Consider the following 23,973-nt stretch of genomic DNA (forward strand, 5'->3'; position numbering starts at 1 on the left):
TCCTTCTCAACCATAGTTTTAAAGCATTTAAAAGAATTTAAAGCCTCTGACTTCTCTGCCAAAAAATACACCCATGCTTTTCTACTATAATCATCAATGAATAATAGAATATACCTTTTGTTGCTGTTAGATATAGGACTGATAGGACCACATATATCTGAATGAATAAGTTCCAATTTCTGAGTTGCTCTCCAATTGCTCGTCCTTGGAATAGAGTCACGGTGTTGCTTTCCATTGATACAGTCAGTGCATGTCACAGTTGAGACAGAGAGTTCAGGAAGTCCACTAACCATGTTCTTGTACAACAATGTTCTTAAGCCTTTGTAACTTAGATGCCCATACCTTCGATGCCATAGATGAGACAAATTTTGAGCTTTTGTGTGAAAGCATTGATCAGATTGTGCTTCTGAAGAGGCTTGAGATTGAGGCAGCAAGATAAACATCCTATTAGCACTCATGTTGGTTTGAATTATCAGACCCTTCTCTGGATGAAATATCTTGCAAATCCCTCCCTTGATCAAAATTGCCAAACCTTTTTCTTGTAATTGCCCTATGCTTAAGAGATTATTTTTCAGTTCTGGAATATAGTATACTTCGGTAACAACGAGATTCATTCCATTCAGCAATAACTTCACACTTCCTTTTCCCATCACATTCATCTTAGTGTTGTTTCCCAATTTTACAGAATGTCGAAATTTTTCATCAAGTACAGTGAACATAGTTCGATCACCACACATGTGATTAGAACATCCTGAATCAAGGAACCATGCATCTTCTCCTTTAGTTTCATGCAGCTCCACATAAGACATCAGAAGCATTTCCTCTTCATCAATTTCTGCATAATTAGCTTCTCGGTTCTGAGGACATTCATACCGAAAATGACCAAGTTGATGGCACTGGTAACACTCTATGGTTGCCTTGTTGAAATCTGCTCGACCTCTTCCTCTTCCTCTTCCTCTATATGCACCTCGACCACGACCTCTTCCCCCTTTATATGTCACTTTCAAGGCTTGTTCCTCACTACTGCGTCTTTTGAACTTTTGTTCGTGCACTATTAATGAGCTTTGCAACTCATCAATAGAAAGAGAATCAATGTCTTTTGACTCTTCAATAGAACATACAATATAAGTAAACTTCTCTGTTAAAGAGCGTAGAATTTTTTCCACCACTTTAACGTCTGACATCTCCTCTCCATAAATTCGCATTTTGTTAGCCACTGTCATGACCCTGGAGAAGTATTCTGTTACTCCTTCACCAGACCTCATTTCAAGAGTTTCAAAATCTCTGCGGAGAGCTTGAAGATGAGACCTTTTCACCCTTGCATTTCCTTCAAACTTTTTCTTCATAGAATCCCATATTTCCTTAGAAGTATCCTTCTTAAGGATGGTGTCAAGCACGGTTCGATCAATCGCCTGAAAAAGGTAGTTTTTTGTTTTGAGATCCTTCAACTTCATCTCTTCATTCTTTTTTCGTTGTGCATCTGTTTGTGTCGCTCCGCTTTCTGACTGAACATAGCCAGGCTCAATCAATTCCCAATATTCCTTAGATTTGAGAAAATTTTCCATTAGCATGCTCCAATGATCATAGTGACCATCAAAACGTGGAATTGCTGGTTGTACAAAACTCCCTTTTGTAGTCATTTTCTATGCTGCTGCAAGAATGTCAAAGGCTGCTGCTTTGATATATCAGGCCCAGTGGGGGCTCTGATGCCAAATTGTTGAGAACCTGTGTTTAAGTGTTTGGAAACTGATAGCAAAGAACACAACAATTGGACTGAATGACTCCGTTTTTATTAACTGCAATGTTGGCTTAAATAGCCATTTAACACACGATTAAAACAACAATTGAAATGCAACCCACTTAGCTAAAATAAAGGCTAGTGGTGAGTGGTAACAGAAACAAATTAAAACAAATACAAATTAATTCTTAAAGACTAAGTCTCTCCTATAAACTAGGATTTTATTCTAACAGAAAATACTACTTTAACTCTTTCAGAATCAAATCAAACAACAAATTTAGGTTAGAATTTGGAATCAAACAACCCATTTACTGGGTATGAACAGTACAGGGAAGAGAAGAGAATTCATCCCTCTTCTCTCTCGGTTCCTCTCTTCTCTTCCTCCCACTTCTCTTTCTTTCTATTCTTTCTCTTCTTTCTTCGAGCCACACCGCTTCAACCCATTTTATTTATGGGTTTGGATTCATTTGATGTTAAATTCTGGGTTTTGAATTAGAAGGTTTGAGATTGTTGCTGCGTGTTGTTGTTGTTGTGAGTTGCTGTTGATGTTGTGTTGTTGTTGGTTGTTGTTTTGTTGCTATATTGATTATGTGTTGTTGTTGGAAATAAGAAGAGGGAAGTTGTTGATGGATGAAGAGTAAAGGAAGGAGGAAAAGAAGGTTACGATGAAGAGAAGAAGAGGGAGTTGATTTATTTTTATTTTTATTTTTAAATGGAATAAATAAAAATAGAAAATTTTTTGTCAAAAATTAAAAAAAAAATCAGAAAAACATTTAGATTTTTTCTCGACATTTATTAAATTAGAAAAAAAAATTGGATTTTTTTTTAAATTAAGAAGATATTTATAAGTTCTGGAAATTAAAAAAATAAACTAACTTCCTCCTAGAAAATAGAAAAAAATCGAAATTAAAAAAAATCAGTTTTTTTTTCAAAATAAAAAGATTTTTTGGGTTTATAAAAAATATTTTTTGTTTCTTCAATTTTTTATTTTTTTAAAATTATGCCACTTGGAAATAAAAAAATTAAAAATTAAAATAATTATACAATCAGCACGCCACGTAATCAAGAAAAACTGACTCAGCACGCCACATATGCACTGAGGGGGTAAACCAAAGAATCTTCATTTTACAGGGGGGAATCTCCAAGTATTTTTTTGACAGTGGGTATACCAAAAGTCCCCTAAATGGCAGGGGGTAAAAGCCAATTAACCCAAAAAAAAAAAACACTACACCATTTTTCTTTGTTGGCAAACATTCCCTATTACTTAAGTTGGTGTTTTTTCGCTTTTTAGCAACACTTTTTGAAATCATTGCCTAAACTATAGAAACATGGGAAGCTTTTTGTAGTTGCTTCTAAGGCAACGTTTTCAAATGTTGTAATACCTAGCAAGAATACAATAGTTCCCTAAAAGTGAACGGTAAGACCATTTATGTATATTTTAGGATAATCGAAAAATCATTTGATATGTTATTGAGATAACTCAGGGTTAGAGCTGAAAACGAGTCGAGTTGAACTCGTCGGAGTTGGACTCGACTAGATAAAAATTTGCTCAATCCGAACTTCGACTCAAGTTCGATACTAACATTTTTTTAACACGGGTTCGATTCGTTTCAAATTCACTAACAAATTGGGTCGACTTGTTAGGTTCAACTTGTTTGTGCAAGTAACATAATTTAAAAGTTTTTTTTTTGTCAAAATTGTATATCTTGACCTTTTAATTTATTATTTTAAAAAAACTAAAATGAAACTAAAATAAAACTACGGACCATGCCCAGTCATAATGCCACTAGCACTTTATACATGCACTTCTCTTTGTATCTAATCTACTACTCCTCTCTGATGTTTTTAAACTCTCCGATGATGTGGGACTAATTTAAGTATACATGTTTGGTTAAAAGTCCCCACAAGTATTTTTTTTTTTTATCCAAGTATGTTATTAGTTTTTTCTCTCTTTTAGGGATAATATTAAATTAGTTATAATGTCTCTAAAAACAAGTACATTAATATTATCCCTAAAAAAAAGTACTGCTCAATATCATTTTACTCGAGTTTTATAAAACTTATTTTAACCCGACGAGCCAACAGTCTTGCTCCGTTATTTTGGTGGGTTAGGCGGGGGGTGTCAACTAATAGTGAAGGGTTTAAAATTTCAACTCACCCAATCAAGAAAAGACGGGTTAAACAAGTTAGCCCAACGAGTTTAAGGGTGTTAACCAATCCAAAAATAAACCGCAAACCAATCCAAAAATAAAAGAAAATCGCTCAAAACCGAAATATTTTAGACGTGTTTGGACAACTTTGAACATGAACTGGTCAATTTTGTTCGGTTTTATGACCACAACTCCAAAACATAACGACTCTGATCATAATTTACCGATCTCTTAAAATTACTACTTTATATCTTTTATAATGTTAGGGCTGATGTTTATTTCCCATAATATGAAAGTGCAATTTCCACCAAGATCATGTAGAGCATATCTACATAGAAGTCTTTGAAATTGTAAACTTGAAAGGAATAAAAAATATTATGCTGAATGACTTTGTATTTGAATTTAAATCCGACTTTTTTTTATACAAAAAAAATAAAAAAATCCAATGTTAGCTTAGTGCACTCACTTACTTTGATTTCTTTAGGGACTTACCTTGTGTTTGAATGTTAGTGAATATATCTCGTAGTGTCAATTAAGTGTCCAGAGTATATATATTTACAATATCTATAAATTGAGGCATTTTAATTTTACATAGAATAAGTTCCTTTTAGAAATTTTACATAAAACAGTTTTATAGGATAAAGTATCAAAATAATTTTTCAAAAGACTTAAATATGTGTTTAGTCCCTATAAATTGGACTCGCTTGCGTTTTCATTCCTATACTTACTAATCCTTTCAAAATTGTCATGCAATTACTAATCATTTGAGTTTTGATTCTAAACTCATTTGATTATAGACGTGACATGTGATTACATACGTGACATTTGGATAACCGAAAACTGATCCAATTTAAACCGCATTAAATTGGAAATGATCAGTTTTTTTAAGAGAAAAAATCCAAGCCAAACCGTAAATATCTCAAGCTTTAAATCTAATTATTTTTTGCCTCGAAACCGAACCGCACCGCAGAAACCCTTAAACCCAATCCATTTTATCATTCTATTATCATTTATTTACTATATGAAACCAGTGACATAAATACTTCGTTTCTTGAGTTATGATGTGAGCTATATATATATATATGGAAAAATTTGGAGTCGAACATATTATTATGCTTATAAGCAAGAAAGCATGCGTTGTACGTGTCTAGACATATATGATTGGCGCCTCTCAAAAAAGACACTAAAGTTGACACATGGCCACAAAAGACACGATAAAGTGGACACAAGGCCACACCCGTTGACAACTATGTTGGCAAGGTTTGTTGAGCCAATAAGAATTTACCAACACACACATGACAACTATGCAATAACATGACTACCGTAGCAAGATATAAGGGTAATTATTTATGTGTCTCCTCGCAAATTCAACCACAAAGTTTTGTACCCTATATCTGGAATAGATATCAAATCAAATAGTAGAAAGAAAAAAACGAGGTCCTTCGAATTCCACATACTTCATATGGAACGGAAATATGCAAGTTAAATTCCAGAATATAACTTTTTTTGTTCTAAACCTCAAATACCTACCACACATCTTCTTCATCAGTGGTGTCATCTTCAACAGTTTCGATGCCCACTAGCTCTTCATCTTCTATATCAGTGTCTATGCTCGCTTCTTCATCTTCTATATCAGTGTCTATGTCCTCTTCTTCATCATCTTCATCAGTGTCATATTCTTCTTCACTTTCATCAGATTCTTCATCTTTGTCATTTCCTTGGCACAACAAAAGTTGTTGATTTAAAACATGGGACATTCTTGATCGTCTTGAAAGTATTTTATTTGAGAGATCCACCACCAAATCTGTACAGCTGAGACAAGAAAACATATATATAATGACATGAGCAACCAAACTAATTGCAAAAGAAACTTGAGATATAAGCATGTTAATTATATATAATAAATTGATAAGTCACCTGTTATGTTTCAGTTCTTCAGCGAGTTGTTTCATTTCAGCTAACAAGTCATTTAGCTCCCTCATTTCATATTTGTTAGCAAGGCTAACAGGATCTTGCATGGATGAATACAGCAGTGGGATCCAACTATCAAAAAATTTCTAAATAGGAAATGCAAAAAGTAAATAAATGACGAAACAAATTTTTTTTTTTGAGTAAAAATGACAAACAATTAACTTAAAAACAAATAATAAACCAAATAAACAATAAAACAGTTACTTACAAGAATGTTTGTAATGTTTGGCAAAGAGTCACTTGCTGCATTCGCTATAGCTTGCAGGTCGTCCCAAATCCAAAAGCAGTCACCAGTACCATCCTTAGAGTCAAAGTCTGAATCAGCATACACAATTAGTAAAGACCCATCCTTTACCTTGACAATCATCAAAGGATTGTTTAGTTTTTTCAATGCTCTAACAACCACTTTTAAGTCAATGTGATTATCCTTCCTTCCTACTTCCAGAACTTCCCTGAATTTTGATGGCAAATGGGAAGTGACCATCTCACTTAGCAGCATATTGTTCAACAGACTGAAGTATTCTTCTCCAAATGTAATGTGGAGCAAACATGCACACAGAACAGCCCTTGAAGCAATAAAAGGCAAAATTTCCCAATTTACCATCCAATCTAAATTTTCACTAAAGTCAGCCAGGAAGTTTACAAAAAACACTCGGATCTCTTCCAATTGCTCGGGTCTTATACCACCCAACGAACTCAGTCTTGATATAGACAGTTCGTTGTGTTGAACAAGCCAATCTGCCAGCGCCGACTTGGTAACATACATCGTTCCATCTGCCAATGAGGTTAAGGGCAAGAGCCTCTCGATCATGTACAACTGTTGGAGAGTCGCTACAATACCTTCCTGTGTGTTCAAGTTCTGTTCGACAGCTCTGTTCAAGTTCTGTTCAATAGCACTATAAAATGACAAAAACTTCCGTAGCTCGCTAACCTGTTCCACATAGCATTCAATAAAGTCATACCATGACTTGTTGTCTTTGAGTTTCTTCATTATTGCCCTATATACCTCCTCTTTCAACTTTGGAGCGCAAAGTACAATTTGCGCAGCAAGTAACGTCTCACTTTCACTCAACCTGTCTTTTCCACGAATTTTTCCACGCAAGTATTCTGCAGCAACTGCTGAACAAACTTCATTGTTCCTTACCAAAGACATGTCTTTGGTCATCAATGTATCCCATCCCAAAGGATTCACAACATCAATAAACTTCAGACAGGCTTTTTTCCGAAACTTCTCAAATTTATTCGATGCCCTATCATTCTTCTTGATGATACGCCAACACGGTTTGATTGATCGTATAAATTGAACCACCTCAAATATGTGCAGTATCAAAGTGAAATCAAGAGCTGAAGAAGTATGGCTTTTCTTTGAAAAATTAAGGAGATGGCAAAGTGCGTTGTAACCCTGCACAACAAGAGTCACCATTTCTTGAATCCAAATTTCCCTAGCACAAGTTGCCCAACCTTGAAACTCAACAGAGACTAGCCTTCCATTCATTTTTAGATATTCATCCTTCAATTCTTCCACCCACTTGGCTTCAGGCACGAGCAGAAGATAAGTGCCATCCAAATTCCACACACCAATGTAGCTCAACACAAACTTCCCAACCTCACTGAAAACATCAAACTCACTGCCCAAACAATTTTCCAATACCTCCATGTTTTTCTTCAAACATGACCAACAGTAGAAGAAGGTCTCGAAAGAAAGTTCCCTCTTAAACATCTTTTCTTCCAGACAACTATCATCAAGCCCAAACAGATTCTTTGGCCAAACAGATTCATCGAGATATAGGCCATTATGAAGATCTAAAAGCTGCTTCAGACACAAGGTTATCCATCTAAATGAACCATGTATTCGGCTATCTTTCAAATTATTCACTACTTCAGAAATGTTCTCATGATCATCTGATGATAGTAGTACCTTAGTTTCCATAATTGCACGCTCACGAAAACTGATTGACACATTTGTTGCAAATGACAATGCTTTTTCAAGAAGCTCAGCTTTCTTTACAAATGGTGTTAAAGGCCATCCCGTGTTTTCTTCTCCAAGCCAAAGAGAATTGGCAAGTGCAGTCGAAAAAAGAAGCTCATAAGCTTCCTCAAACTTACCAGAAGTTCCTAAACTATCAGCCTTAAGTAGAATATTGTCCAAATAATGCTCCACTGTTAGTTAGCAGAAATTTTCACTGTTAGTTAGAATGTGCATGCAAAAGTTCACCATATAATAAAACAATCTAATTAATGCATAAAAATAAATGGATTTGTTCATGTTGATATATGAATGATTCAAAGAGAGAGGAAAAATAAATCAAAAACAAAATATATGTAAGACATACAAGATACAACAAGCATCCCTCTCTTTCTAATACTATATCTCCCATAAAAAGGTAAAAAAAATTAAATGAGCAAATTAAAAAACACAGCAAAACGACCACTCTCATTCAAACACTGTACCCATAACGTAGTAATTAATAATCTAAGCTCCACATACATTAGATTATAGATGCACAGCAGACATTTCGCCAATTCTAAAAGCATCATGTACATCACAATTCCTACTCTTACTGCTAGTGATTAATTAGTATCTACGCAGTACCGACACTTCGTCTAAGGCATGCTTGGTGTCACGTGTTAGTGTCCAACACAAACAAATGTGATTACATTCAATTAAGTTATTTTCTCAAATAATTACGGGTGTCGACATGTCGATGGATGTGTCGGTGGTGTCGTTGTTTCTGTGGTGTCATTGTGTCGGTGTGGTGTCATGTCCGGTCATAATTTTGTTCCAGTCAATGTATCCAATCTCTAATGAAGTAGCAGTTTACATGTTTCAATTACCCTAATACGTTGTTAATTTGTAAAGAATCTTGTGGAAATCATTCATATCACAATGTGATTGCATTCAATTCAGTCATTTTCTCAAATAATTACTGGTGTCGACGTGTAGATGGATGTGTTGGTGACGTGTCGGTGTGGATGTGTGGGTGTACTGTAGACATATCATGTGTTAGTGTCAGTCATGTCCTGTCATAATTTTATTCCAGTCAATGTATCCAATCTCTAATGCTACATTAATTTGTAGAGAATATTGAAGAAATCATTCGTAACACAATGTTTTGTCGATGATTTTCATCACAGTTTCAATTAACATAAACAGATCAACAATTTACAGAGAATCATGAAGACATCATTTATAGTGTTTTGTCGATGATTTTCATTACAGTTTCAATTAACCTAAACAGATCAACATTTTGTAGAGAAGCTTGTAGAAATCATTCATATCACAACATTAACCCTAACAGATCGCCAATTTACAGAGAATCATGAAGAAATCATTTATAGTGTTTTATCGATGATTTTCATTACAGTTTCAAATTACAGTTTCAATTAACCTAAACAGATTAACAGTTTGTAGAGAAGCTTGTAGAAATCATTCATATCACAACAGTAACCCTAACAGATCGTCAATTTACAGAGAATCATGAAGAAATCATTTATAGTGTTTTATCGATGATTTTCATTACAGTTTCAATTAACCTAAACAGATCAACAATTTGTAGAGAACCTTGTAGAAATCATTCATATCACAACATTAACCCTAACAGATCGTCAATTGGCATTAACCCTAACAGATCGTCAATTTGCAGAGAATCATCAAGAGATCATTTATAGTGTTTTATCGATGATTTTCATTACAGTTTCAATTAACCTAAACAGATCAACAATTTGTAGAGAAGTTTGTAGAAATCATTCATATCACAACATTAACCCTAACAGATCGTCAATTTACAGAGAATCATGAAGAAATCATTTATAGTGTTTTATCGATGATTTTCATTACAGTTTCAATTAACCTAAACAAATCAACAATTTGTAGAGAAGCTTGTAGAAATCATTCATATCACAACATTAACCCTAACAGATCGTCAATTTGCATTAACCCTAACAGATCGTCAATTTGCAGAGAATCATCAAGAGATCATTTATAGTGTTTTATCGATGATTTTCATTACAGTTTCAATTAACCTAAACAGATCAACAATTTGTAGAGAAGCTTGTAGAAATCATTCATATCACAACATTAACCCTAACAGATCGTCAATTTACAGAGAATCATGAATAAATCATTTATAGTGTTTTATCGATGATTTTCATTACAGTTTCAATTAACCTAAACAGATCAACAGTTTGTAGAGAAGCTTGTAGAAATCATAAATCATTCATATCACAAAATTAACCCTAACAGATCGTCAATTTACAGAGAATCATGAAAAAATCATTTATAGTGTTTTATCGATGATTTTCATTACAGTTTCAAATAACCTAAACAGATCAACAGTTTGTAGAGAAGCTTGTAGAAATCATTCATATCACAACATTAACCCTAACAGATCGTCAATTGGCATTAACCCTAACAGATCGTCAATTTGCAGAGAATCATCAAGAGATCATTTATAGTGTTTTATCGATGATTTTCATTACAGTTTCAATTAACCTAAACAGATCAACAATTTGTAGAGAAGTTTGCAGAAATCATTCATATCACAACATTAACCCTAACAGATCGTCAATTTATAGAGAATCATGAAGAAATCATTTATAGTGTTTTATCGATGATTTTCATTACAGTTTCAATTAACCTAAACAGATCAACAGTTTGCAAAGAAGCTTGTAGAAATCATTCATATCACAACATTAACCCTAACAGATCGTCAATTTACAGAGAATCATGAAGAAATCATTTATAGTGTTTTATCGATGATTTTCATTACAGTTTCAATTAACCTAAACAGATCAACAATTTGTAGAGAAGCTTGTAGAAATCATTCATATCACAACATTAACCCTAACAGATCATCAATTTACAGAGAATCATGAAGAAATCATTTATAGTGTTTTATCGATGATTTTCATTACAGTTTCAATTAACCTAAACAGATCAACAGTTTGTAGAGAAGCTTGTAGAAATCATAAATCATTCATATCACAACATTAACCCTAACAGATCGTCAATTTACAGAGAATCATGAAAAAAATCATTTATAGTGTTTTATCGATGATTTTCATTACAGTTTCAATTAACCTAAACAGATGAACAGTTTGTAGAGAAGCTTGTAGAAATCATTCATATCACAACATTAACCCTAACAGATCGTCAATTTACAGAGAATCATGAAGAAATCATTTATAGTGTTTTATCGATGATTTTCATTACAGTTTCAATTAACCTAAACAGATCAACAGTTTGTAGAGAAGCTTGTAGAAATCATTCATATCACAACATTAACCCTAACAGATCGTCAATTTACAGAGAATCATGAAAAAATCATTTATAGTGTTTTATCGATGATTTTCATTACAGTTTCAATTAACCTAAACAGATGAACAGTTTGTAGAGAAGCTTGTAGAAATCATTCATATCACAACATTAACCCTAACAGATCGTCAATTTACAGAGAATCATGAAGAAATCATTTATAGTGTTTTATCGATAATTTTCATTACAGTTTCAATTAACCTAAACAGATCAACAATTTATGGAGAAGCTTGTAGAAATCATTCATATCACAACATTAACCCTAACAGATCGTCAATTTACAGAGAATCATGAAGAAATCATTTATAGTGTTTTATCGATGATTTTCATTACAGTTTCAATTAACCTAAATAGATCAACAGTTTGTAGAGAAGCTTGTAGAAATCATTCATATCACAACATTAACCCTAACAGATCATCAATTTACAGAGAATCATGAAGAAATCATTTATAGTGTTTTATCGATGATTTTCATTACAGTTTCAATTAACCTAAACAGATCAACAATTTATGGAGAAGCTTGTAGAAATCATTCATATCACAACATTAACCCTAACAGATCGTCAATTTACAGAGAATCATGAAGAAATCATTTATAGTGTTTTATCGATGATTTTCATTACAGTTTCAAATTACAGTTTCAATTAACCTAAACAGATTAACAGTTTGTAGAGAAGCTTGTAGAAATCATTCATATCACAACAGTAACCCTAACAGATCGTCAATTTACAGAGAATCATGAAGAAATCATTTATAGTGTTTTATCGATGATTTTCATTACAGTTTCAATTAACCTAAACAGATCAACAATTTGTAGAGAACCTTGTAGAAATCATTCATATCACAACATTAACCCTAACAGATCGTCAATTTACAGAGAATCATGAAGAAATCATTTATAGTGTTTTATCGATGATTTTCATTACAGTTTCAATTAACCTAAACAGATCAACAATTTGTAGAGAAGTTTGTAGAAATCATTCATATCACAACATTAACCCTAACAGATCATCAATTTACAGAGAATCATGAAGAAATCATTTATAGTGTTTTATCGATGATTTTCATTACAGTTTCAATTAACCTAAACAGATCAACAATTTATGGAGAAGCTTGTAGAAATCATTCATATCACAACATTAACCCTAACAGATCGTCAATTTACAGAGAATCATGAAGAAATCATTTATAGTGTTTTATCGATGATTTTCATTACAGTTTCAAATTACAGTTTCAATTAACCTAAACAGATTAACAGTTTGTAGAGAAGCTTGTAGAAATCATTCATATCACAACAGTAACCCTAACAGATCGTCAATTTACAGAGAATCATGAAGAAATCATTTATAGTGTTTTATCGATGATTTTCATTACAGTTTCAATTAACCTAAACAGATCAACAATTTGTAGAGAACCTTGTAGAAATCATTCATATCACAACATTAACCCTAACAGATCGTCAATTTACAGAGAATCATGAAGAAATCATTTATAGTGTTTTATCGATGATTTTCATTACAGTTTCAATTAACCTAAACAGATCAACAATTTGTAGAGAAGTTTGTAGAAATCATTCATATCACAACATTAACCCTAACAGATCGTCAATTTACAGAGAATCATGAAGAAATCATTTATAGTGTTTTATCGATGATTTTCATTACAGTTTCAATTAACCTAAACAAATCAACAATTTGTAGAGAAGCTTGTAGAAATCATTCATATCACAACATTAACCCTAACAGATCGTCAATTTGCATTAACCCTAACAGATCGTCAATTTGCAGAGAATCATCAAGAGATCATTTATAGTGTTTTATCGATGATTTTCATTACAGTTTCAATTAACCTAAACAGATCAACAATTTGTAGAGAAGCTTGTAGAAATCATTCATATCACAACATTAACCCTAACAGATCGTCAATTTACAGAGAATCATGAATAAATCATTTATAGTGTTTTATCGATGATTTTCATTACAGTTTCAATTAACCTAAACAGATCAACAGTTTGTAGAGAAGCTTGTAGAAATCATAAATCATTCATATCACAACATTAACCCTAACAGATCGTCAATTTACAGAGAATCATGAAAAAATCATTTATAGTGTTTTATCGATGATTTTCATTACAGTTTCAAATAACCTAAACAGATCAACAGTTTGTAGAGAAGCTTGTAGAAATCATTCATATCACAACATTAACCCTAACAGATCGTCAATTGGCATTAACCCTAACAGATCGTCAATTTGCAGAGAATCATCAAGAGATCATTTATAGTGTTTTATCGATGATTTTCATTACAGTTTCAATTAACCTAAACAGATTAACAGTTTGTAGAGAAGCTTGTAGAAATCATTCATATCACAACAGTAACCCTAACAGATCGTCAATTTACAGAGAATCATGAAGAAATCATTTATAGTGTTTTATCGATGATTTTCATTACAGTTTCAATTAACCTAAACAGATCAACAATTTGTAGAGAACCTTGTAGAAATCATTCATATCACAACATTAACCCTAACAGATCGTCAATTTACAGAGAATCATGAAGAAATCATTTATAGTGTTTTATCGATGATTTTCATTACAGTTTCAATTAACCTAAACAGATCAACAATTTGTAGAGAAGTTTGTAGAAATCATTCATATCACAACATTAACCCTAACAGATCATCAATTTACAGAGAATCATGAAGAAATCATTTATAGTGTTTTATCGATGATTTTCATTACAGTTTCAATTAACCTAAACAGATCAACAATTTATGGAGAAGCTTGTAGAAATCATTCATATCACAACATTAACCCTAACAGATCGTCAATTTACAGAGAATCATGAAGAAATCATTTATAGTGTTTTATCGATGATTTTCATTACAGTTTCAAATTACAGTTTCAATTAACCTAAACAGATTAACAGTTTGTAGAGAAGCTTGTAGAAATCATTCATATCACAACAGTAACCCTAACAGATCGTCAATTTACAGAGAATCATGAAGAAATCATTTATAGTGTTTTATCGATGATTTTCATTACAGTTTCAATTAACCTAAACAGATCAACAATTTGTAGAGAACCTTGTAGAAATCATTCATATCACAACATTAACCCTAACAGATCGTCAATTTACAGAGAATCATGAAGAAATCATTTATAGTGTTTTATCGATGATTTTCATTACAGTTTCAATTAACCTAAACAGATCAACAATTTGTAGAGAAGTTTGTAGAAATCATTCATATCACAACATTAACCCTAACAGATCGTCAATTTACAGAGAATCATGAAGAAATCATTTATAGTGTTTTATCGATGATTTTCATTACAGTTTCAATTAACCTAAACAAATCAACAATTTGTAGAGAAGCTTGTAGAAATCATTCATATCACAACATTAACCCTAACAGATCGTCAATTTGCATTAACCCTAACAGATCGTCAATTTGCAGAGAATCATCAAGAGATCATTTATAGTGTTTTATCGATGATTTTCATTACAGTTTCAATTAACCTAAACAGATCAACAATTTGTAGAGAAGCTTGTAGAAATCATTCATATCACAACATTAACCCTAACAGATCGTCAATTTACAGAGAATCATGAAAAAATCATTTATAGTGTTTTATCGATGATTTTCATTACAGTTTCAATTAACCTAAACAGATCAACAGTTTGTAGAGAAGCTTGTAGAAATCATAAATCATTCATATCACAACATTAACCCTAACAGATCGTCAATTTACAGAGAATCATGAAAAAATCATTTATAGTGTTTTATCGATGATTTTCATTACAGTTTCAAATAACCTAAACAGATCAACAGTTTGTAGAGAAGCTTGTAGAAATCATTCATATCACAACATTAACCCTAACAGATCGTCAATTGGCATTAACCCTAACAGATCGTCAATTTGCAGAGAATCATCAAGAGATCATTTATAGTGTTTTATCGATGATTTTCATTACAGTTTCAATTAACCTAAACAGATCAACAATTTGTAGAGAAGTTTGTAGAAATCATTCATATCACAACATTAACCCTAACAGATCGTCAATTTATAGAGAATCATGAAGAAATCATTTATAGTGTTTTATCGATGATTTTCATTACAGTTTCAATTAACCTAAACAGATCAACAGTTTGCAAAGAAGCTTGTAGAAATCATTCATATCACAACATTAACCCTAACAGATCGTCAATTTACAGAGAATCATGAAGAAATCATTTATAGTGTTTTATCGATGATTTTCATTACAGTTTCAATTAACCTAAACAGATCAACAATTTGTAGAGAAGCTTGTAGAAATCATTCATATCACAACATTAACCCTAACAGATCATCAATTTACAGAGAATCATGAAGAAATCATTTATAGTGTTTTATCGATGATTTTCATTACAGTTTCAATTAACCTAAACAGATCAACAGTTTGTAGAGAAGCTTGTAGAAATCATAAATCATTCATATCACAACATTAACCCTAACAGATCGTCAATTTACAGAGAATCATGAAAAAAATCATTTATAGTGTTTTATCGATGATTTTCATTACAGTTTCAATTAACCTAAACAGATGAACAGTTTGTAGAGAAGCTTGTAGAAATCATTCATATCACAACATTAACCCTAACAGATCGTCAATTTACAGAGAATCATGAAGAAATCATTTATAGTGTTTTATCGATGATTTTCATTACAGTTTCAATTAACCTAAACAGATCAACAGTTTGTAGAGAAGCTTGTAGAAATCATTCATATCACAACATTAACCCTAACAGATCGTCAATTTACAGAGAATCATGAAAAAATCATTTATAGTGTTTTATCGATGATTTTCATTACAGTTTCAATTAACCTAAACAGATGAACAGTTTGTAGAGAAGCTTGTAGAAATCATTCATATCACAACATTAACCCTAACAGATCGTCAATTTACAGAGAATCATGAAGAAATCATTTATAGTGTTTTATCGATGATTTTCATTACAGTTTCAATTAACCTAAATAGATCAACAGTTTGTAGAGAAGCTTGTAGAAATCATTCATATCACAACATTAACCCTAACAGATCATCAATTTACAGAGAATCATGAAGAAATCATTTATAGTGTTTTATCGATGATTTTCATTACAGTTTCAATTAACCTAAACAGATCAACAATTTATGGAGAAGCTTGTAGAAATCATTCATATCACAACATTAACCCTAACAGATCGTCAATTTGCAGAGAATCATCAAGAAATCATTTATAGTGTTTTATCGATGATTTTCATTACAGTTCCAATTAAGGCAAACAGATCAACAATTATCAATGATTTTCACCATAATTAACAAAAAAAGAGGGGAAATCATCAAGTTACCTGAAGAAAGAGAATATGGTGGAGGTTGAGTTGAAGAAGAAGAAGAAGATGTCATTGAATAGAAGAGAATAGAAACGGAAGAGACGCAGAGAGAGAGAGAGAGAAGAGACAGAGACGGTTATCTGAGAACGAATGAGAGAGAGAGAGAGAGAGAGAGAGAGAGAAAACGGTTATCTAAAAACGAATGAGAGAGAAGAGAGGGTAACATGAGTAGAGACGAATTTCATCTGAGAATGAATATGAATTCTGTTATCCACGTCCTCAACGCGGGAGCGGGTAATGATTCACGCAACACCAAATCAGAGTTTAAATTTCAAATGCATAAGAAAAAAAGGAAAATGGGGGGAAACTTCAATTTTTTACTTCAAATTAAAATGACTTCAATTTTATAATAATTTATTGGTTTTATTCATCCCTAAACTATTTGAGAATTTCGAAATAGCTCACTAAACTAAAGATATATTTTTTAAAATATATTAACACCAAACACACATTCTTCCTAGCACAACGTTTGTTAGAGAACACCAAAGTTTTACAACAGAATGTGCCGAAAAAACCAAAAAAATACATGAGTTAGCCAATGCAACATGAATTTGGGAAAAAATGTACGTCATAAAACTAATCATATACTCCATCCGTTTTACAATACTTATCGCTTTTGAGAAATTTACACATACCAAAAAATCAAATAAATTTTGTTATTTTTGATGAAATTATGTGTATTTTTCTATAATACCTTAACCATTTATTATTTCATTCTATTATTTCCCTCTCTCTAATAAATAGGTAAGAGTATTATTGGCAAACCAATAATTAATCTTGCATTGAAACTTGAAAGCGACAAGTAATGTGAAACAAAATTATCCTCCAAAAGTGACAAATATCGTAAAACGGAGGGAGCACCAACTCTGAAGTCAGATACTTCAAAATAGATGACGTATCAGATCCTGCATTGTTGCCTGCCGATACGCCCCGATACGTATCGGGAGAGTATTCAGAGATTAAATTTTATTTTTTAAAAACACAATTGTTCGATGTTTTTTAAATACATCGGGGATACTCCTGGATACGTGATGTTTCTATTATTTTTGTGATATATGTAATTGAATAAGTAAGTAATAGTGTTCTCTTTTTGGGATATACTACAGATGTAATTAATTCATTAATTGTCACTTTCTTTATTATAAATATTATTTATATTTATATTTCTGATGTTGTTCACCATTTGTTTTATGTCTTTTTGTTTATTTGATAACGCTGCTAGTTGATTGTCGTGTCAATTCAATTTTATTGGTGTACCTTATCGTTGTTCTACGTTTGTTTGGTTTAGATTTTGCGCCTATTTTTTTTATTTTATTTTGAGTTTTAGTCTATAGATTTCTTTAAAAAAAAGTCTATAGATTGTATTTTGAGTTTATTTTTTGAAGAAAGATTGTGTTTTGTGTTTTAATTTGTTGTTTAATTTTTTTTTTAAAAATATTCCGACCGTATCTTATATTGAATTTGAAAATTTTCCTATTTTAGTGTATCGATGTTGTATCCTATAACGTATCTTGGCTTCATTAAATAACGACGTCCGTAAATTTTCCACAAGGATTCGTAATCCAAGATAATGCGGAAAATAGGTTAAATTACACCAGGGGTCCTTTAAGTTTGAAGTTTGTAACAGATTGACCCTTTATGTTATTTTGGTCACACATAAGTCCTTTAAGTTTTAGGTTTGTAACAAATGGGTCCTTTAAATTATTTTAGTCACATATAAGTCCTTTAAATTTGTAAACACTTTCAATTTAATTCTTCTGCCACGTCATTGTTTTGGTTAACATAAGAGAAAACCCATTCCCTACCTTGGCTCTTGGTTTTTCTAATTCCTACCCTTTGCAAACACTCTCAATTACTCACATTCTTTGCCTTGCTTTGTTAATCCTTTCTAAGCATTGCGGCTAAAAGATCAATGGTTGGGAAACTGCATATAGGATAGAAAGAGAAACAAAGAGGCTTATCCAAATAGGTAAATAGTTTTTTTTTTTTCAATTTCTTTCTTCCGCATCAAATTTAGGTGCTTTTCTCTTTTGGTATTGTATCTTTGTGTAGATTTGAGATTCTTCTATTCCCAATAATCCCCCACCTCCACTTTCTTGAAAAGCTTTTTATCTCTTTATTTACTCTCTCTTGTTGCAAATATCCATTCGACATCAAGTACTAGGCCACCATTGGCTATGACTTTGTTTGAAATGTCTCCAATTATATTATTCCCGCAGTTGGCCTTTCATATGACGTAGCACAGAGGAATACTGATAAATTAATAAAAGAAATGATATTTGAACATCTATTTTGAGACAACTTTTGCTACAATTTTCTTTCTCATACTCACAATATTTTTTACTTTATCTCTCTATTGCTTTGATTTTCGTGCAAATACCTATTCTTTCTTTACAAATTATGGTTGTCCCTATAAATTGTCAATTAAAGGTTGTTCAAATAACACTCCTCATTAATAATGGTATTAATCTAACTAATCATTAGGAAGAAACAAAAAATATGAGAGAGAATCGAGAGAGAGAGAGAGAGAGAGAGAGATAGAGAGAGAGAGAGAGAGAGAGAGAGAGAGAGAGAGAGAGTGGGGGGGGGGAGGGCCCATTGGGACAAAAGAGAGTGAGGCTCAAAAAGGAAAAATTCCCGTTAGCTCAGGTACGGTGGTGGAGGCTGACCGGCGTGTTAGATTCCGGCACTTGACAGCACAACGACGCCTTACTTCTTCACCAACTACTCGGAAAATGCAAAGAAAACGGATTTATGGAAACTTTTTATGAGTTTTGGCCAAGTTGATGAAGTCTTTATTCCAAACAAACTAGACAAATGGGATCGAAGATTTGGATTCGTCAAGTTTTCGGAGGTGCGGAACGAAAAGGATCTGAGTTTTCGTTTGGAGGAAGTTTGGCTTTGGAACTGCCGTTTGAAGATTAACCGGGCGAGATTCGGAAGGGAAGCTCAACAGGTGGCTGAGGAAGGACGCTGGAGGGGTAACTGGAACGATGACAACTCCTGGAAAATCCTTCAAAGTGGCGCTAGGTGTGGAAAAGGGTCAATGTTCAAGGTCAAAGGAGGATATGCTTTGTGTTGAAGTTTTACCTTCTGAAGAGTTGCTAGAAGACTTGAAGAATGCGTATGTGGGGGAGCTGCAGGTGGACTCAGATATTAGTTCTATTCAACAGGGGTTGGTGATGGAAGGCTTGTCTAAGGTTAAAGCTGTTGAAATGGGTGGGAGATTGGTGTTGCTGCAGTTGGAGGATGTGGGGGTGATGGATTGTGTTCGACAGAATCATGAGGAATGGTGGAACAGTATGTTTAAAAGGGTTACAAGGTGGTCTCCTAATCTGGTGGCTGATAACAGATTTGTGTGGCTGAATGTTTATGGGATCCCTCTCCATGTATGGGATGAACCTTTATTCAAAAAGGTTGGTTCTTTGTTTGGAGATTTTCTAGATTTTGATGAAGATACAATTAGTAGGAAGAGGTTGGATGTGGCAAGAATCCGGGTGAGTACTGATAGAAGGGGTTTGATTGATGAGGAGGTTAATCTCAAGGTGATGGGGGCGGAGTACAGGTTGTGGGTGGTGGAGGAAGGTGGTAGAAGGTGGTGCTCTACACTAGGAAGAAAGGTGATGGAGGATGATGTCACCTCTGTTGGGTCATGTGAGGGAGATGTGGCTGGTGAGGAGAGACAGTTTTTTTTTGATGATGAGGTGGATACCCCTAAGTCTCCTAATTCTGTGGATATTAGGGTTGATCAGAATCAACCTAGTGTGAAGTCAAAACTGGGGCCAGCTGAAGAAGAAGATGTGCAGGATAAGAGTGTTAGGGGGTCCCACTACTTTGGTTCATTAAAAGGGGATGAGAGTTTGAATGTGCAAATGGCTGTTAGACAAGTGGAAAGTGTTGGGAAAAGCTGTGATGTGAGGAGAGAGGAGATTGATAGGTGTCTAAGGTTGGAAGGGGTAGTAGGGTCGGCTATGATGCAGTCTGTGGGACAGGAGGTTGCTGATGTGTCAGCTGTTGGGGGACAGGAAGCAGGCGTGCAGGTTGTTGAGGAGGAAAGAGAAGAAAGCGCGTGGCTCGGGGCGCGTGTGGCTGCTGCTGCTGTTTCCTTGGACAGCGAGTGGCCAAAGGTTGGAGAGGGAAGGAATCTGCTGAGTCATAAAGCTGGTGGGCCAGGTTTGGGGAGTGGGCCGAATGGGTTGGATTGTTATTTGGCTGATGCTTTTTCAACACCATTTCTGGGCAGTAAGCAGGAAGCAGAAAGGGGTGTAAATAATAGGCTACAGAATGTAATTCCAGGGGCTGAGCGGGTGTACAAAGTTAACCAACATATTAGATTTATTTCTGAAGATTCAGATTTGTCTGAAGATAGTGACTCAATTGATGCTTCTGAAGGGGATGAACAAAGGCTTTTGAAGGTAAGACAAAAGTACATGAAGAAGAAATTACCGGGCTCTTTTGCTAAGAAAAAAATTAGATTCACCTCTTGACAATCAATGGGAGGGGAGTCCAAACTTATCCAAAGGAGATAAGAGGAGGTATCAAATTTGCTCTACACATAGAAGGACGGTTTCTCAGCCAGAAGGAGGTGCGGAGGATTGGAGTGGGGAGGAGGGATATGAGTGTCACAAAGAAGGAGGACGACGACAGGCTCATTCTTTTGAGGTGTGTAATTCACAATATTCAGGTATTCGTTTACTTATGCAAAACCAATTAAATTCGGTGGTGGAAACTCAATCTCAAAATGTGGATGGAACCGGAAAGTCCTTGAAAGTGTTAGCGGCCAAGAAGGTGTTAACAATTCAAAAGAAAGCTGGAATTTCATCTACTTTGAAAGATGAAACTATGATTGAAAAACTTGTTGACCTTGAAGAGGTGGCGGTGAAGCATAAGGTTAGTAGGGAGGAGGTGAGGTTATATCAATGATAGTTTCATCTTTTAATGTGAGGGGGTTAGGGTGTGGAGTGAAGAAGAACAAGGTTAGGAATTTGGTGTTGCATAATAAAGTGGATTTTTTGGCGTTACAAGAGACAAAGTTGGAAGATATTACTCCCGCTCTTTGTTACTCTATTTGGGGAAATGAAGATTGTGAGTGGGCGTTTAGAGCTTCCGAAGGTAGTAGTGGTGGCATCCTATCGATTTGGAGTAAATCTAGTGCGGAATTGCTTTTTACTTTCCAAGGAGAAGGGTATGTAGGGGTTTGTTTAGAATGGGGGGTGGAGAAAATTAGAGCGATAATTGTAAATGTTTACTCTAAATGCGACTTGGAGGCCAAGAGAAGATTGTGGGAAGCCTTAGTGCATGAAAAGGAAAGTAGAGGAGGAGGAGTGTGGTGTGTGGTTGGAGATTTCAATGCGATGCGGAGGAGGGATGAGAGGAGAGGGGTTAATGCGGAAGTGTCAACGACTCAACTTTTGGAGATGTCTTTGTTTAATAATTTTCTTGGTGAAGCGGAGTTGGAAGATTTAAATGTGTTAGGTCGTCGATTTACATGGTATCATCCGAATGGGAGATCAATGAGCCGTATTGATAGAGTACTAATTTCGGAAGAGTGGTCTCAAGTTTGGGGGGATAATTATCTTTGGGTGTTGCCAAGAGATGTTTCCGACCATTGCCCTTTGGTGCTTAAAAATGGTGGTTGGGATTGGGGGCCAAAACCGTTCCGATTTAATAATTTTTGGCTAGAAAATAAAGATTTTAAAGGGGTGGTTGAGGAGGCTTGGAGGAACCAAAATGTTAGTGGGTGGATGGGTTTTGTGCTCAAAGAAAAATTGAAAGGGCTCAAAGCTACTTTAAAAGAGTGGAATAAAGGAGTATGGAGGTATGGAGGAGAGGGTTGAAAAGCTAGTAGTGGAAATTCAAGGTCTTGATAAAAAAAGGGAGGAGGGTGTTTTGAGTGAAGGGGAAGTACTTGATCGTAAACAAAAGTTTGAAGAGCTTTGGCACATTCTTAAGGCAAAGGATGCGATGATTGTGCAAAGATCTAGATCGAAATGGATTAAGGAAGGGGATGCAAATACAAGGTTTTTTCATAATTGCCTTAAGTTGAGGTCAAGTAGGAATGCTATAAAGGCGTTAAAAGATGGTGATGGTTGGGTGGTGTCGCCATTCGATGTTCGGAGGAAAGTGGTGAATTATTTTACTAACCATGTTTTAAATTGCAGGTGGGAGCGTCCGACGTTGGATGGGGTAAATTTTGAAAAACTTTCCGAGGGTGACAATGGTGTGTTGGTTGCTCCGTTTTCTTTGTTGGAAATTGAGTCGGTGGTTAGAGATAGTGATGGGAACAAAAGCCCGGGCCCGGATGGTTTCAATTACGCTTTTGTGAAGGAATTTTGGGGTCTTATGAAACATGAAGTGAGAATTATGTTCGATCAATTTCATGCTAATGAGGTGTTGCCCAAGTCCATGTTGGCGTATTTTGTTGCTTTGATCCCAAAAGTATCTTCACCATTGGAGTTGAAGGATTATCGGCCTATCTCTTTGCTTGGATGTCTTTATAAATTATTAGCAAAGGTGTTGGCTCGGAGGTTGGCGGGAGTTATGAACTCAATTATTTCTCCAACGCAATCGGCATTTCTTAAAGGGAGGCATTTCTTAAAGGTGGGCGTGGAACAGCCTTGGTAAGAATATCTGCAATTTGCAACTGAGTACTGACATGAGGAAGGGATATTAGTCGATCATCATAGGCATCACGGATTGAATGACAATCAACTTCGATATGCTTGGTGCGCTCATGGAAAACAAGATTTGCAACGATCTGGATGGCACTTGTATTGTCAGCATAAAGTGAGGTTGACTCTGTTTGAGGAAATCCAAGTTCGGCCAAAAGACCACGAAGCCAAATTATTTCTGAACAAGCGGCTGACATGGCACGATACTCAGATTCAGTAGAAGATTTAGAGACTCTTGCTTGTTTCTTACTTTTCCATGAGATCAATGAAGAGCCAAGAAACATGCACCAACCAGTGACAGAGCGTCGAGTATCAGGGCATCCTGCCCAATCGACATCACTATAAGCACTCAACTTAGGAGAATTTCCAATGGAAAAGAATAGGCCACGATGAGAGCTTCCCTTTAAGTAACGAATAATACGGCGAACTGCTGCCAAATGAAGATGGCGCGGAGAATGCATGAATTGACTTACTTGTTGAACAGCAAAAGATATGTCAGGACAAGTAATAGTCAAATAATTAAGACTACCCACAAGTTGTAGATATAATAAAGGATCAGGCAAGAGATCACCATCATCACGATGATATTTAACATTAACCTCAAGAGGAGTATCCACTGGATTAGCCGATTGGAGACCAGCCATGTCAATCAAATCTGTGGCATACTTGTGTTGATGGAGAAAGATACCCTTGGATGTAGAATGAACCTCAAGACC

The 23,973-nt window shown here is 34.5% G+C and overlaps 1 protein-coding gene and 1 pseudogene across 1 annotated transcript; both read right to left on the reverse strand.

The window, feature by feature from the left end:
• Nucleotides 1–808: 808 nt before the first annotated feature.
• On the reverse strand, nucleotides 809–1,640 carry LOC146941025 (uncharacterized; annotated as a pseudogene).
• Nucleotides 1,641–5,212: 3,572 nt separating this feature from the next.
• Nucleotides 5,213–16,599, reverse strand: LOC146941026 (uncharacterized). Its single transcript, XM_085749922.1, has 4 exons — nucleotides 16,545–16,599; nucleotides 6,068–8,019; nucleotides 5,806–5,945; nucleotides 5,213–5,700 (listed from the first exon to the last, which is right to left on the reverse strand). Exons 1-4 carry the CDS (start codon nucleotides 16,597–16,599, stop codon nucleotides 5,415–5,417), a joined length of 2,433 nt encoding a protein of 810 aa, XP_085606048.1. The 3' UTR covers nucleotides 5,213–5,414.
• Between the last annotated feature and the right edge of the window lie 7,374 nt (nucleotides 16,600–23,973).

This window comes from Medicago sativa, chromosome 3 (assembly GCF_051527215.1).
Source record: "Medicago sativa cultivar Bolivia chromosome 3, Bolivia_mono, whole genome shotgun sequence".
Lineage (NCBI taxonomy): Eukaryota > Viridiplantae > Streptophyta > Magnoliopsida > Fabales > Fabaceae > Medicago > Medicago sativa.